Below are 13,774 nucleotides of genomic sequence, written 5' to 3' on the forward strand. Positions count from 1 at the left end.
TCCCAGCACTCGGGAGGCAGAGGCAGGCGGATTTCTGAGTTCGAGGCCAGCCTGGTCTACAAAGTGAGTGCCAGGATAGCCAGGGCTACACAGCCTGTCTCGAAAAACCAAAAAAAAAAAAAAAAACCCTAATTACCCTTTGAAAATCTATAAAGCAGACATTTTGTCATGTCCATAAAATTTGTTGAATTTGAATGGATTTTGAAAATATGATTTTGAGATGAAATAATTAACATTATAGAGAGTCTATTTAAAATATAAAACAACTCAAAATTTACTAGTGGGTGGGCACAGTCAAAACCAAACTGATTTTGTGAAAGAAATATAACTCTGTTCTTTTTCCTTTGATGGTTTGTCTGTTTCTCCATACAGAATGGTTTACAAGTTCATGGACCTATAAGGACGACCCATGCCAAAAGTACTATGAGCTCCTAATAGTCAACCCTATTTGGTTGGTTCCGCCAACAAAGGTATAGAATATGTTTTGTAATAATTACAGTGTGTCACAAATTCTTTGCCTTTATAATGGATAGGGCTAATATTAAACCTTTTTCCTAGAAAAAAAAAATAGTTCCATTAAACATTGGCTTTCAAATTTAGGTGGGCCTGGAGGTGTGCCTCTAATACCAGCACATGGGAGGGAGGCGGGAGGACAGCGTTCAAGGCCTGGTCGGGTTATAGTTTGAGCTTGAGCTCTGAGATTCACTCTCAGGACAGACAGACATAAGAACATGTATGTTAACTTGTGTAATTTGAGCATCAGTGCACAGTGAAGTTTTGCGTGTGGATGTCTCAGTCTTGAAGTTAAATTGCTCTGGTCTTTGGTTTTAGGCTCTGGCAATTACATTCACTAACTTTGTAACGGAACCATTAAAGCACATTGGAAAAGGAACAGGTGAATTCATTAAAGCGCTCATGAAGGAGATCCCAGTGTTACTTCAGATTCCGGTGCTGGTGATCCTGGCGCTGGCTGTCCTGGTTAGTACCTTAGCATTGCTCATAGTGAATACGGTTTATAAAAGAAAGCAGCTCTCGAGGCGTTCCATCTCTCTGCAGTAAACCAAACTGCAGTGATGTGCTCTGCTTACAGGTGTAAGGTGATTCTTAATGAGTTGAGATTTCATATATTCCTCTAGTCAGAAGTTCTCGAGTTTGTATGCATCATAGCAATGGTTTAGAATAATTTATTTTTAAATTTAACATGAATACACAGGAAATTGTTAGACTGCTTCCTCTGTGAAGAAATGGGGCTTTTATTCTAGTCTGAGCAGGACAGAGCAGAGAGGGTGCAAGAGTGTGTATGCACCCTGAAAAGCAGTTGGGGCTCCGAGAGCAAATATTACAAATATTGTTCTTAGTCCCCCATGGCTCTGTGTTTGTACCTCAGGTAAATCAAATGCCCAGAGCACTTCAGGGCTCTTGTTGCCAGAGTGAAATCTAAGGTCAATATGTCTCTGTCTCAAAGCATCTCTCTTACACGCACGCACCTTGTCATGTGTTATCCCCCCAGTTTAGCATCTTGTTGTTGTAGCCATGACCTCTCCAGAATACATGCTGTTAATTGGAGGGAGGTCCTGAGTTCAATCTCCAGCAACCACATGTGGCTCACAACCATCTGTAATGGGACCTGACGCCCTCTTCTGCTGTGCCTGAAGACAGAGCACTCATATAAAATAAATCTTTAAAAACAGGGAGTGCCCCAGGATTTGTGATTATAGTGCTATGCACACTGACTGAACTGTCTCCTTTTCAGTTTTGTCCTGGCGTATGATTTATTATGAGATGCAGTTAATAATTTTCATCATTTGCCCATATATGAGTATGAACAGAAACACAAGCAATGACCAGGCTTTTAAATTTAAATTTCTAGAACTCTGTAATTTAAATTTTTAGGACTCAGTGATTGTTACATATTCAAAGTGTGTCAAGCTGATTGAAACACACACACACACACACATATATATATATATGTGTATATATATATATGTGTGTGTATATATATATATATATGTGTATATATATATATATATATACACACACACATACATACATACATACTGTTACATTTTTGTTAACTATGAATAACATAGTTCCTACTTTATTATCTGTCAGTTACTGAGTCCTTGGAGCCTATTTCTTTTCTTCACAGAGCTTCTGCTATGGTGCTGGACGGTCAGTTCCTATGCTGAGACACTTTGGTGGTCCTGACAGAGAGCCTCCCCGAGCACTTGAGCCAGATGACAGAAGACGACAGAAGGAACTTGACTATAGATTCCATGGTGGAGCAGGTGATGCAGATTTCTCTTACAGGGGCCCAGCTGGCTCCATCGAGCAAGGCCCTTTTGACAAAATGCATGCGTGTAAGAGAGATGCTTTGAGACAGAGATTTCACTCTGGCAACAAGAGCCCTGAAGTGCTCCGGGCATTTGACTTACCTGACACAGAGGCACAAGAACATCCAGAAGTGGTCCCCAGTGTAAGTCAGAAATTGTCTATTTTTTACTCTAGGCCCAAGTGCTTTTTACAGAGCTTTGATTGCTTTTATTCTGTACCCTCTGTCTTAGTCAGGGTTTCTATTCCTGCACAAACATTATGACCAAGAAGCAACTTGGGGAGGAAAGGGTTTATTCAGCTTACACTTACACATTGCTGTTCATCACTAAAGGAAGTCAGGACTGGAACTCAAGCAGGTCAGAAAGCAGGAGCTGATGCAGAGGCCATGGAGGGAAGTTCCTTACTGGCTTGCTTTCCCTGGCTTGCTCAGCCTGCTCTCTTATAGAACCAAGACTACCAGCCCAGGGATGGTCCCACACACAAACCTCCCCCCTTGATCACTAACTGAGAAAATGCCTTATAGATGGATCTCGTGGAGGCATTTCCTCAACTGAAGCTCCTTTCTTTGTGATAACTCCAGCCTGTGTCAAGTTGACACAAAACTGGCCAGTACACCCTCTGTCAGTCAAGTCACCAATGACATGATTAGTCATCTTCTCTTCTCACTGTCACCAGTCCAGCTTCCTCAGAAAATGGAGATTTTCTTTGTATGTCAAATACCATTCAACTGTATTCTTTATAACAGATGGTATTTGGAAACTTACAAGAACAAGATCAGAGGCCTCACTGAGGGCCTAAGAGTGGGAGGAGACTAGCTGTAGAGCTCTGGTGGCCCAGCCTGGAGGGAAGAGAAGCCCTATAGATTCTATAGCACAGAAGAAAGTAATAGCACAGTTGGCTGGGCTGGGCTTTTTATCTGCAAGGTGATAAGTTCTTCATTATCTAAAATTGTATATTAGCAGTCCCGGGGATTGGATCTAGGGCCTCACGATGTTAGGCCACTGAACTACATTTTGTAGCACCGCTATTGTTTTTTAAAGGAACATTTCCATTTCTGCCTTAGAAAGGAATGATGTGTAATGTCGTAGTTGTAACTAGAAACCTCTAGAATGCTGTAAGTCCATGAGACTCAAGAAATGAGGGATCTAGCCATGGATGCTGATGTATCTAGATAACCTGAGACTCTTCTTCCAGCTTTTATAGCTGTTGATCACCTGTCACTCATTCCAAACCTCTCTAGTGTCATTTCCAAAAGCCATCTACCAGTGGCCCAGGGACTCCCTGTTTCACCAGGTCTCACGTCCACCACCATACTGATCATCTGCGGTCTTGTGTGCTTGTTCTGCCTTTGTGACTGGATGTCTGTTTTTGTGGTTCACTGTATGCTTATACTCACACACAGTCTTCAGCCTTTACTCACATCATCTTTTTTTTTTTTTTTTTAAATTAAATCATTTCAACTTTCTCNTTTTTTTTTTAAAGATTTATTTATTTATTATATGTAAGTACACTGTAGCTGTCTTCAGACACTCCAGAAGAGGGCGCCAGATCTTGTTACGGATGGTTGTGAGCCACCATGTGGTTGCTGGGATTTGAACTCTAGACCTTTGGAAGAGCAGTCGGGTGCTCTTACCCACTGAGCCATCTCACCAGCCCTACTCACATCATCTTAAACTGCAGTCTGAACATAATTTACCTACCACCTACCTTATTTTTTCCTATGTACCCTGTCTGATCCATCCCCACAACTAACGGTGGGTTCCTATGGGAGCAGGGCTTGTGTTTTGCTCCTTCAATATTCCTAGCACCTAGAACTTAGCAGGGTCAACAAGCGTTTGTGAAATAATTATTCTCACCAGGCCGGAAGAGACACATTATTGGTAACCAATCTTCTTGACTTTTCCTAAGCAGGGTCAGCAGACCGTCTAACACCTCAAAGTGTCTCCATTCCTTCATGTAGTTTTGTGACACTTAGTGCTTTAATTATGCAGATGAAAAACCAGGATTTTAAAATACTTAGAGCAAGCTACAATAGATTTGGATAAGAATTGGCAATGAAACTTTACATTTTACTAAACAGTTAATATAATTCTATATTTTAAAGCATAAATCATCCATTATGAACACAAACCTTGAGACTGGTGAACTCCCAGGAGAAAGCACCCCGACAGAATACAGCCAGTCTGCCAAGGACGTCTCTGGCCAAGTTCCCAGCGCTGCCAAAAGCTCATCCACAGTGGACAAGGCCCAGCTGAAGACAGACTCTGAGTGCAGCCCACCAGGAGGCTGCCCACCCAGCACGGAAGCTGCAGTGGCAGCACGCGGGACTGAACCTGTCAGCAGCCCATGTGGCTAAAGAACAATGCAGAGAGCAACCACAGCTCCAGTCATCTTTGAAGTCTGTATTGACTCTTCATCCTTCCTTACAAATTTACTACAAAGCTGCCAACTTTAAATTAGTAATTTTACAGACCATCAGAATATCTCTTAAGTGTTAGGATATAGCTCATATTTTAGAACAGGGTTTTGTAAAATTTACATTTTTAAGTTACTGCTTAGCAGATAGACACCATTAAGTGAGCTGATACTATCAGGCTTTAACTAACATTAAATGTTTCTTTGGCTACACTGCTACATGACAGCTAGCAAAGCAGCAGGAGCCAACTGATCAAAGTGTGTGTTGGCTGACAGAAGTCCTCTGAAACCTAGTTTACTAACAGGGTGTTTAATGCAGGCTGGGTCTGCTGCTGCCGCCACAGCGTCAGTCATCTGTGTTTCTATGCAGGCCACCTGCAGAATGACACGACTTTCTGGTTATCGGGCCTGTCTCCTTGTCATCCATTTACATTAGGTCTTACTAAGACAAGCCTGGATGGCCTGGTTCTAGTGATACTTGAGTTTCACACTTTGTCAGTGACTGTGAGAATGGCTTTATTCTCTACCATGTAGTACCAGATTTAGAAAGCCCCATTTTCATGTTTGGAATCATGCAGTTGCTTTGATTTTGCTATTCAGTTTACTATATTGTCTTGGCTAAATGTAATCCTGGTTTTCAGAGAGGTGTAGATAGAGAACAAGATGTATTAACATTTTAAAGTCAACATTTAGTTGGTGATTTTAAAGTGCATTCTCCATTTTATACCTTTAAAAAAGCAATTTATGTATTTTGTACAAGTCCTAGTTGGCACTCTTTCTGTGCACGCAGGTGTCCTTTGTTGTTGCAACCATATCTACACTGCACATTTTATTCAGATGAGACCGCTCAAGAATTAAGTCTTGAAATTAATTACCAGGCAGGCTGCTTCAACAAGGACATTCTGTCCGAACAGTTGATTTTTGATTTCTTTATACAAATGTGTGATCCTCCTTTTTTTTTCCTACCTCAGTATCTGAAAAATCAATTTTATATGTCAGTATAACTTTCTTGTTCATCATTGTAAATGCCTTTTTCTTTTTTTCAGATTAGACCATATTAAAGGCAGGTTTATTGGAAATTGAGGCCAGAGGTGTTGCCATTGAGAGGGGTGGGGGCAGAGAGAGACAGAGACACAGAGAGGGAGAGAGACAGACAGAGAGAGAAGGAGAGAGCGAGCGAGCATGGACAGAGGGAAGAGAAGGAGGAGAGTAAATGCCTTAGTATTTTATCAGGAAGGTAAAAACTTCCCCAAAACAAAAGGATTTTGCATTAAGACAGTATCGTAGCAGACATGTAACGAATGCATGAGAGGACAGCAGCAGCTTATTCAGACTCTGACCATCTGTGTATAAAGCAGTTCTCTCTGTGGACGGGAGGGAGCCACTCACCCTAACTGTAAATGCATGCCCAAGGTAGGGAGGGAGTGCCCTTTGAGCGCTGGCATAATTCTGAAGAGAAGTAACTGCCGCCCTTAACAGAGTACCGGAGAGGAAAGAAGTACCGTGGGCACTACTGATGGCTTTTCATCCAAAGTGAACCCCTTTCAAAGCATTCACAATCTCATCTTTGTATTTCTCATTACAGATGCCCATTTGGGGATGGAATCTACCTTGACAGCTAGCAAAGCAACCTGCTGTTCTTGAGTGATTACAGCAATTCAGGGAAGACTTGATTAACACAAGGTGAAGATATCAAGGCCAGTTTATTGCAGAAAAGAGAAGCAGCTTGTCTCAAGTGATTAGTGTGACTATCGAATATTTGTCATTGAGGTTAAAGCATATTGTAACTGGCTTTTAAGAAAAGAACAGGGTAGGTAGTTGTTAAAGCACTTTTTAAAACAGAATAATTGTTGAATGCTTAACCATTGTAAACACAAAATAAACACTTATTTTTACATTATTTTGGTCTGCTGTGCAGTCTTTGCTTTCTTAGTGAATTTTCTTCTATGTGTCTGCACCAAATGCGGGCCAGAAGATCACTGTCTCATAAACTCGTTAGATGAAGGCTCATGGTCTAACATTAGCTAAGCCTTGCATACTTTCTGTGAGTTTTCTGCCTATGTAGTTTTCCTAACAGTACATCTCCTAAAAGTAGGCCTTGTGCTACTTTATCACTGCGTTATGTAATAAAGGAGACAGATAACCCAGAGCATGCTAAAAGCAGTTTATTTCTCATTTCCCTCACTGGCTTTGCCTAAAAATATATTGAATGTAGTTTTCTTAAACTAGAATTTTATGACTATTTTCATCTTTTTTACATAGGACATTTACATTATTTTCAATAAACAATGCAATCCGCTATATTCATGGGCAGGTACAAAAAGTCACTGTCAACTAGATCCTTACAAAGCGACTCCGTGAGAAAAGACTGGGTTCTAAGGTAGGGTTCACTTAAATTCCTATTACACAGACCCTAGTCAAGGGATCTCAAGGTCAGTTAAGTTGAGGAAGCACCTTCCAGGACATTCTGCCCTGAAACAGAAGAATGTCAGCCCCTTAGTACCCAGCATTCACACCCTAAAGTGTGGCGACTGCTACAGTGGTGAGCTCCCTGCAGTGTCCTGAGGGGACCAGTCCTTTTCTTCAGTAGGTTACCACACCATCTTGTGCTTTGCTAGTTATTTTCCCGAATGCTTAAATTCCAACAAAGCGTTATTTTGCAAAAGTTCCTTTAGTCCAAACTCACTGTCTCTGTTTGGATCTCTCTGCAGCAGAACTCTCTGCTCATCCATTCTTTTAGCTTGAGAGCGTAAGATGAGGCTAAAGAAGTCCTCATCGGGGACAGTCGGCCCCTTTGTGGCAGCAGGTGGTGGAGCACATCTTTGATCATCTAATCTCGACCCCTAAAGATGGAGACAAATGGAAACATAACAGTCAGAAAGGAAAATGCCAAGCTGCATCATCTGTTCGGAGTTAGATCCATACACATTTCTTTTAGCTTTTTTCAGAACGTTGTCTTCAGACCCGAAACTCGATAGAATGAGACTAAAGCAAGTATTACGGAGAAATGGGCTTCGTAAGTATATTATACTACTACAGCTGGTCACAAATAATTTGACACTAAAATGTCAGGTATGACAGTTTCAAAATTAGAATCTTCTCTATATAATGTGTTTCTAGAATGGTCTAGGCCAGGGGGCCAACAAATTATAATCTACTGCTGATGTTTGAAGCTGTTTGCACGAAGGATTCAAATGGCAACCCAGAGGGGTTTTTGGGTTTTTTTTTTTTTTTTTTTTTTTGGTTTTTCGAGACAGGGTTTCTCTGTGAAGCCCTGGCTGTCCTGGAACTCACTCTGTAGACCAGGCTGGCCTCGAACTCAGAAATCTGCCTGCCTCTGCTTCCCAAGGGCTGGGATCAAAGGCGAGCGCCACCACTGCCCAGCAGAGGGTTTTTATTCTTAACTGTATACAAAACAGATGTTCCCCAAGTCACTACCTATTCTGACCACCCACTAGCCCTTCAACCTTTACTTTTTCTTCATAGTACCACTGCCACACTGTCTCTTGCTTGCCTGTGGAGAGCCTTTTGGGGTGCCGCTTGACACTGGCCAAGGACAAGGAAATGGGCTTCAGGCAGGAATCTTGTGGCCTCCCTTCCCCCAGCCTGGAACCTGCTTGCTCAAGGGTGGAGCTACTGGCTCATTCGTCCTGCCACGCCCACTGCTGGAACCTGCCTTTGCTGCCTGGAGGCACACACGTGTTCGTCCTACTTCTGGACCCTGAGTTACTTGGCGGGATATTGGGTTCCCTCCCCTTTCCTTTATAACTGAGTGTCTGAAAATAGTAAAATTGAGCCTTGAACAGAATGTATGTTGTCTTGGCTCCATTCATTCTTCCGCCCCGTCTAGATTCCTCTCTTTTCAGTTCGAACTGCCATTCTCAGTTGAACCGTTCGTGTTGTGGACTGCGGGCAGGCCGCAACAGAATCTGACATTGGCCATGACAGGGACATAAGCTCAGGCAGGAATCTGGCATTAGGATATGCTAAGGAAGTAAGTTTCGGCAAGAATCTAACTTCAGGCTATAATGGGGAGGCAGGGTAAGGTAGGAATTTTAATCTTAGGGTGCAACAAAAGAAGTAGGCTTCAGGCAAGATTTTGGGCTTGGACAAGGAAGTGGGCTCAAGTATTTCGGCCATTATGACAAGACCTTTTAAACAACTGTCACGGGAGTAATCACGGGACTTTGCCCACTGCCTTGCTAGTTCCTTATTGTACTGCTCATCCTTAATACTTGCATGTAACTAAAATGGTATAAAAAGTGGACTGGGAAAATTAAATTTGCCTTCAGTCCCAGAATTGACTGGGGTCATGATACAAAACTGTCTTTTTTTTTCTTTTTAATCCTCACTTGCATGCTGGAGGACCTGTTGACTGAGCGGGCTTGGTCGCTTGCCCTTTGTACACACTTTTGTCTTTCCACTTAGATGCCTGATGCAAGAGCATCCTGGTGCCCCAATCTGTCCCTGTAACAAAGGCATTTAGTGGCCTTCTGAATGACAGGCAAGTAAATAATGCCTGATCCACAAAGAGCCCCGTGGGACAGTAGACCATGCCAGGAAACATGGGATGGTTGAGCAGGTTCAGAGTCCACAACACCCAGGCACCTACCTGAGACTAGGGGTGTCCCTCCTCCCCACTGGATTCCTGGCCTAGAACACGTGCCACACCTCTCACACGTGGACCAAAACAGTTTTCCATGCTAATGAGGTACCTAGAGACCCTGAGGGTTTACCCAACAAGCTTCCCTCCCTAGACACTCCTCCTTGCTAAAGGTATTTAATCTCTGGCCCACCCTGAGGAGTTGGGTTTGGTACCGTATGTACCCATTTTCCACACTAAACAGTCAATAAACATGGATAAACGTGGACTGTCTATCTGCTGTGGGGAGCATGGAGAAAGCCTTTGATACCAAGCCACATCCTAAGTCTCCTGCAGAAGCCTCTGCGCTCCCAGACAACCACTGCTAAGCTAAGGACTTTCACCAGTGAGATAAGCTGGAGCTCCCACCCTCAGCATCCTCAGCCTGCAGGCCTCCAATTCTGTTTCCAATTCTTTGAGATCCAGCAGCGCCTGGATGTCCAGGAATTTGGGAGCAACCAGTCCTGGCCAGCCTCTTTGTGGCCTGAGGACACCCCGTACTTCATTCCCAGCTTCTCTGCAGTTTCCCAGCAGTGACTGGATACGATACCCAGGAGTCAAGGAACCCCAAGCTTTGGCCTCCCATAACCTAGGCTGCATTTTCCCACCCTTTGAGTGGTGTCTTGGCACCTCCCTAAAGGCCAGCACCCAACAGCAGCACAGGGCTACTCCACAGAATGGAGTGAGTTTGCACTTACCTGACACTTTACAAGGATGTCGAAGAAGTCTTCATCAGGCTCTTTCTTGTCATTTGTCATCAGGCGCTCAAGTACAGATGGATTGTTGCCTTTTGTCAGGCGTAGCCCTGGCAAATTACTGAAACTGGCCCTCTGGTCATCCAGACGGCGGCTCTGTGAGCTAGCAAGAAGATCTAAGAACTCATCTGTGTTGGGGGACACCACAGAGACAGACGGTGCTATGGACAGGAAAGAATAACACTGAAATGTTACAAACATGCTGAGATGTCTACTTGCACATAACTCGCATGCACCTAGCTTTCCTCTCGTGCAGGGCACTGCTGCTGTGTGGCCTTCCCCAGCAGAGTGGGGAGGAACGCGACCAAACAGTTGTCTTTCCTTTATAAATTCCTTTGTTTCCTTCCATGTTCTGGATGGGGATCATTTAGTGAAGTCAAAAGACTGGCCAATCTTAATCTATGGGAGAAATCATCTTATAGTAGAGAAATGTAACAATATAAGTAATATAGTTTAGATTTTTAAATTTCAGATATGAAATGTCTTATGATCTGACTTTGTGTGTGTTGCAGATGAAGGGCCTACTGCTTGCTACCAAATGGGCTAGCCTGGGCTATGCCTCAGATAAATAAGATGAACCGAAATTGAAGGAGAGCAAAGAAGGCTTACCTTTCATCAACTTGGGGGTAGCAGAAGCAGCTGCTGTGGATGTTGTGCGACAGTTTCCTTGTAAGTGGCACCTCTGGTCGTCCATCCTGTTGCTCTGAAATCGCCTTAGCAAGTCAAAGAATCCTTCATCTCCAATCGTGTCTGAACTGATTTTCTAAAACAAAGAAAATCTAGTATGTTTAATTATCCCTCTTTGTCCTTAGGTCATCAATGAACACCATGATGTAATTAAACAGAAAAGGCAAAGGATACAGATTTTAAAAACTGGCCTTTTATTTTAAAAAAGAGCTTAAGTGGCAATTGGTAATAAAATGCTCCTGTATCCACCCCATAAAAAAACCATTTTTATTTATTTAACTTTTAATTCCTGTATTTCTTAGGCCAACAAAATATATCTGAGGCTTGGACTGGACACTCATACTATAATCTCTGCTTCTAGAACCAAAAATGAAGAATCCCAGGGGCTGGAGAGATGGTTCACTGGTTAAGAACAGTGGTTGTCTTTCCAGAGATCTTGAGTTCAACTCTCAGCACCCACATGGCTCACAGTCATCAATAACTGTACTCATGGGATCTGATTACCTCTTCTGGTGTGCAGATATACAAGCAGGCAAAACACCCAAATCAATCAATCAATCTTAAAAGCCTAGCAGTGGTGGTGTATTTCTAAGTCCCAGCACTAGGGAGGTGCTGAGCCAGGTATATCTCTGAGTTTGAGGCCAACCTGGTCAACAGAGAGTTCTAGAACAGCCAAGGTTACGCAGAGAAACTCTGTCTCAAAAAACAACTAACCCAATAAAACCAAAACTAAAAACAACAACAACAAAAAAAAAAAAGAGGAAAAAAAAAAAACAAAACAAGAAAGCATCAGTCGTTGCAGGCAAAATCCCAGTGAGCTTTTTGACCTTCGGTGGCTGTACAGCTAGTTCTGAACACTCCTGCACAGACGCTGGCCCCTCAAGTGGATCCGAGCAGCAGAAACAAACGTTCAAGCGTCTAGTCTACAAGTCTACGTGAGGGGTTAAGTATTAGAGGAAGACTTGGTACAGAGAACGTTTTAGAAGTGAGAAATTCAAATCTAAAGAACAAAACGATCAAGTGTGGTTAATGCAGGAAGAGAACCTAGTAACACCTAGCTTCCTAGGAGACACGGCATGGCATCCTAAAATGAGTCAGGGGATGTACTGGCTGGTTTTGTGTGTCAACTTGACGCAGGCTGGAGTTATCACAGAGAAAGGAGCTTCAGTTGAGGAAATGCCTCTGTAAGATCCAGCTCTAAGGCATTTTCTCAATTAGTGATCAAGGGGGAGGGCCCATTGTGGGTGGTGCCATCCCTGGACTGGTATTCGTGCGTTGTATAAGAAAGCAAGCTGAGCAAGCCCGGGGAAGCAAGCCAGTAAGGAACATCCCTCCATGGCCTCTGCCTCAGCCCCTGCTTCCTGACCTGCTTGAGTTCCAGTCCTGACTTCCTTGGTAATGAACAGCAGTGTGGAAGTGTAAGCCAAATAAACCCTTTCCTCCCCAACTGCTTCTTGGTCCTGATGTTTGTGCAGGAATAGAAACCCTGACTAGGGCAGGGGAAGAGCAGTTGACTCCAGACTTAAGCTGAATCTCATGTTTGGGAATGGAGTGCTTAAGCTGTAGCCAATACATCATCACCAAGACCTTGCTCTAGGTACAAAAAGCCTGTAATGTACAATTTTGAACATCAAAACCATAGCACAACGCTGGGCATGGTGACCATATCTGTAATACTAACCAGCCTGGTCCACAGGGAGTAAGTCCTTGTCTCAAAACAGCCCCCAAATGAAAAAACCACAGTAGGTTTCAAAAGATCAGAGATTTTAGCTCTGTTCAGTGTGCCTGCTCAAGACAGCCTAGAGCCCTAGTTCTGCATCCCTGGACAGTCAATCTATACCCAGCCCCATAATTTTTCTGTTTATTAGCCAAAAAGCATTGAAAAGACACTTCAAGGGGTATATAGCCATTAGTGAAATTTTGTCCTTTTTTTTTTTTCAGAGCTGAGGACTGAACCCAGGGTCTTGCTCTTGCTAGGCAAGCACTCTACCACTGAGCTAAATCCCCAACCCCTGAAATTCTGATTGAAAACAAAAGATCTTTGTTTTTTGAAAGACCTTCCTTGACTGAAAATGGTACTTGGTGAAGAATGTTCTTTTTTTTTTAAATTATAACTTAGTTTATCTATTTATCTATCCATCTATCTATCTATCTATCTATCTATCTATCTATACTTTTTATTAGATATTTTCTTTATTTACATTTCAAATGTTATCTCCTAGTTTCCCCTCCCCCTGCTCACCAACCCACCCAACACCTGCTTCCTGGCTCTGGCATTCCCCTATACTGGGGCATAGAACCTTCACAGGACCTCCCATTGATGACCAACTAGGCCATTCTCTGCTGCATATGCAGCTGGAGCCACGAGTCCCTCTGTGTGTTTTCCTTGGTTGGTGGTTTAGTCCCAGGGAGCTCTGGGGGTACTGGTTAGTTCATATTGTTGTTCCTCCTATAATAATGTTCTTTTTGACTTAGTTTGATTCTGTTTATCAGAATTGAGGATAGCTAGGTAAGCGTAAAGAGTTCTTTAATAATGATCATTAAGTCAATGGTGCCTTTATTTCTGAGTATGTTAAATTCAATAAACTGCTGTACTTTTGTGATAACCTGAATAAAAATAGCCCCGTAGGCCCACAGAGAGCAGCACTATTAGGAGGTTGGCCTTGTTGGAGAAAGTCTTTCGGTTAGGGTTGTTGTGGGTAGGCTTTGAGGTCTCAGACACTCAAGCAAGGCCTAGTCTGTCTCTTTCTTGCTGATGACTGCCCATTCAGATGGAGAACTCTCAGCTCCTTCTCCAGCACCATGTCTGCCTGCATGCTGCCATGCTTCCCACCATGATGATAATGAACATGTAAGTCAGCCCCAATTAAATGTTTTCCTCTTTAAGAGTTGCCAGGGTCATAGCACCTATTCACAGCAATAGAAGCCCTAAGATAAAATT

At 43.0% G+C, this 13,774-nt stretch overlaps 2 protein-coding genes across 7 annotated transcripts in view; one reads left to right on the plus strand and one right to left on the minus strand.

Annotated features, from left to right (window-relative positions):
• Clcc1 (chloride channel CLIC like 1) overlaps positions 1 to 6,649 on the plus strand; it is a 25,161-nt gene extending 18,512 nt beyond the window's left edge. For both annotated transcript variants that reach the window (XM_021157392.1, XM_021157391.2), the window contains exons 8-12: positions 373 to 470; positions 832 to 978; positions 2,150 to 2,476; positions 4,439 to 4,732; positions 6,335 to 6,649. In XM_021157392.1, coding sequence (XP_021013051.1) covers positions 373 to 470; positions 832 to 978; positions 2,150 to 2,476; positions 4,439 to 4,690 — 824 coding nt within the window. In that variant the 3' untranslated portion in view covers positions 4,691 to 4,732; positions 6,335 to 6,649. The remainder of the gene's footprint in view (positions 1 to 372; positions 471 to 831; positions 979 to 2,149; positions 2,477 to 4,438; positions 4,733 to 6,334) is intronic.
• The window catches only part of Gpsm2 (G protein signaling modulator 2), a 41,473-nt gene continuing 34,132 nt past the window's right edge, over positions 6,434 to 13,774 (minus strand). For 4 of the 5 annotated variants that reach the window (XM_021157390.2, XM_021157387.1, XM_021157389.1 and 1 more), the window contains 3 exons: positions 10,756 to 10,909; positions 10,090 to 10,307; positions 6,899 to 7,592 (listed from right to left, as the gene is read on the minus strand). In XM_021157390.2, coding sequence (XP_021013049.1) covers positions 7,368 to 7,592; positions 10,090 to 10,307; positions 10,756 to 10,909 — 597 coding nt within the window. In that variant the 3' untranslated portion in view covers positions 6,899 to 7,367. Of the gene's footprint in view, positions 7,593 to 10,089; positions 10,308 to 10,755; positions 10,910 to 13,774 lie in introns of all 5 variants that reach the window. The other variant, XM_021157386.1, reaches the window with a different exon arrangement.

This window comes from Mus caroli, chromosome 3, assembly GCF_900094665.2.
Source record: "Mus caroli chromosome 3, CAROLI_EIJ_v1.1, whole genome shotgun sequence".
In the NCBI taxonomy this organism is placed as follows: Eukaryota; Metazoa; Chordata; class Mammalia; order Rodentia; family Muridae; genus Mus; species Mus caroli.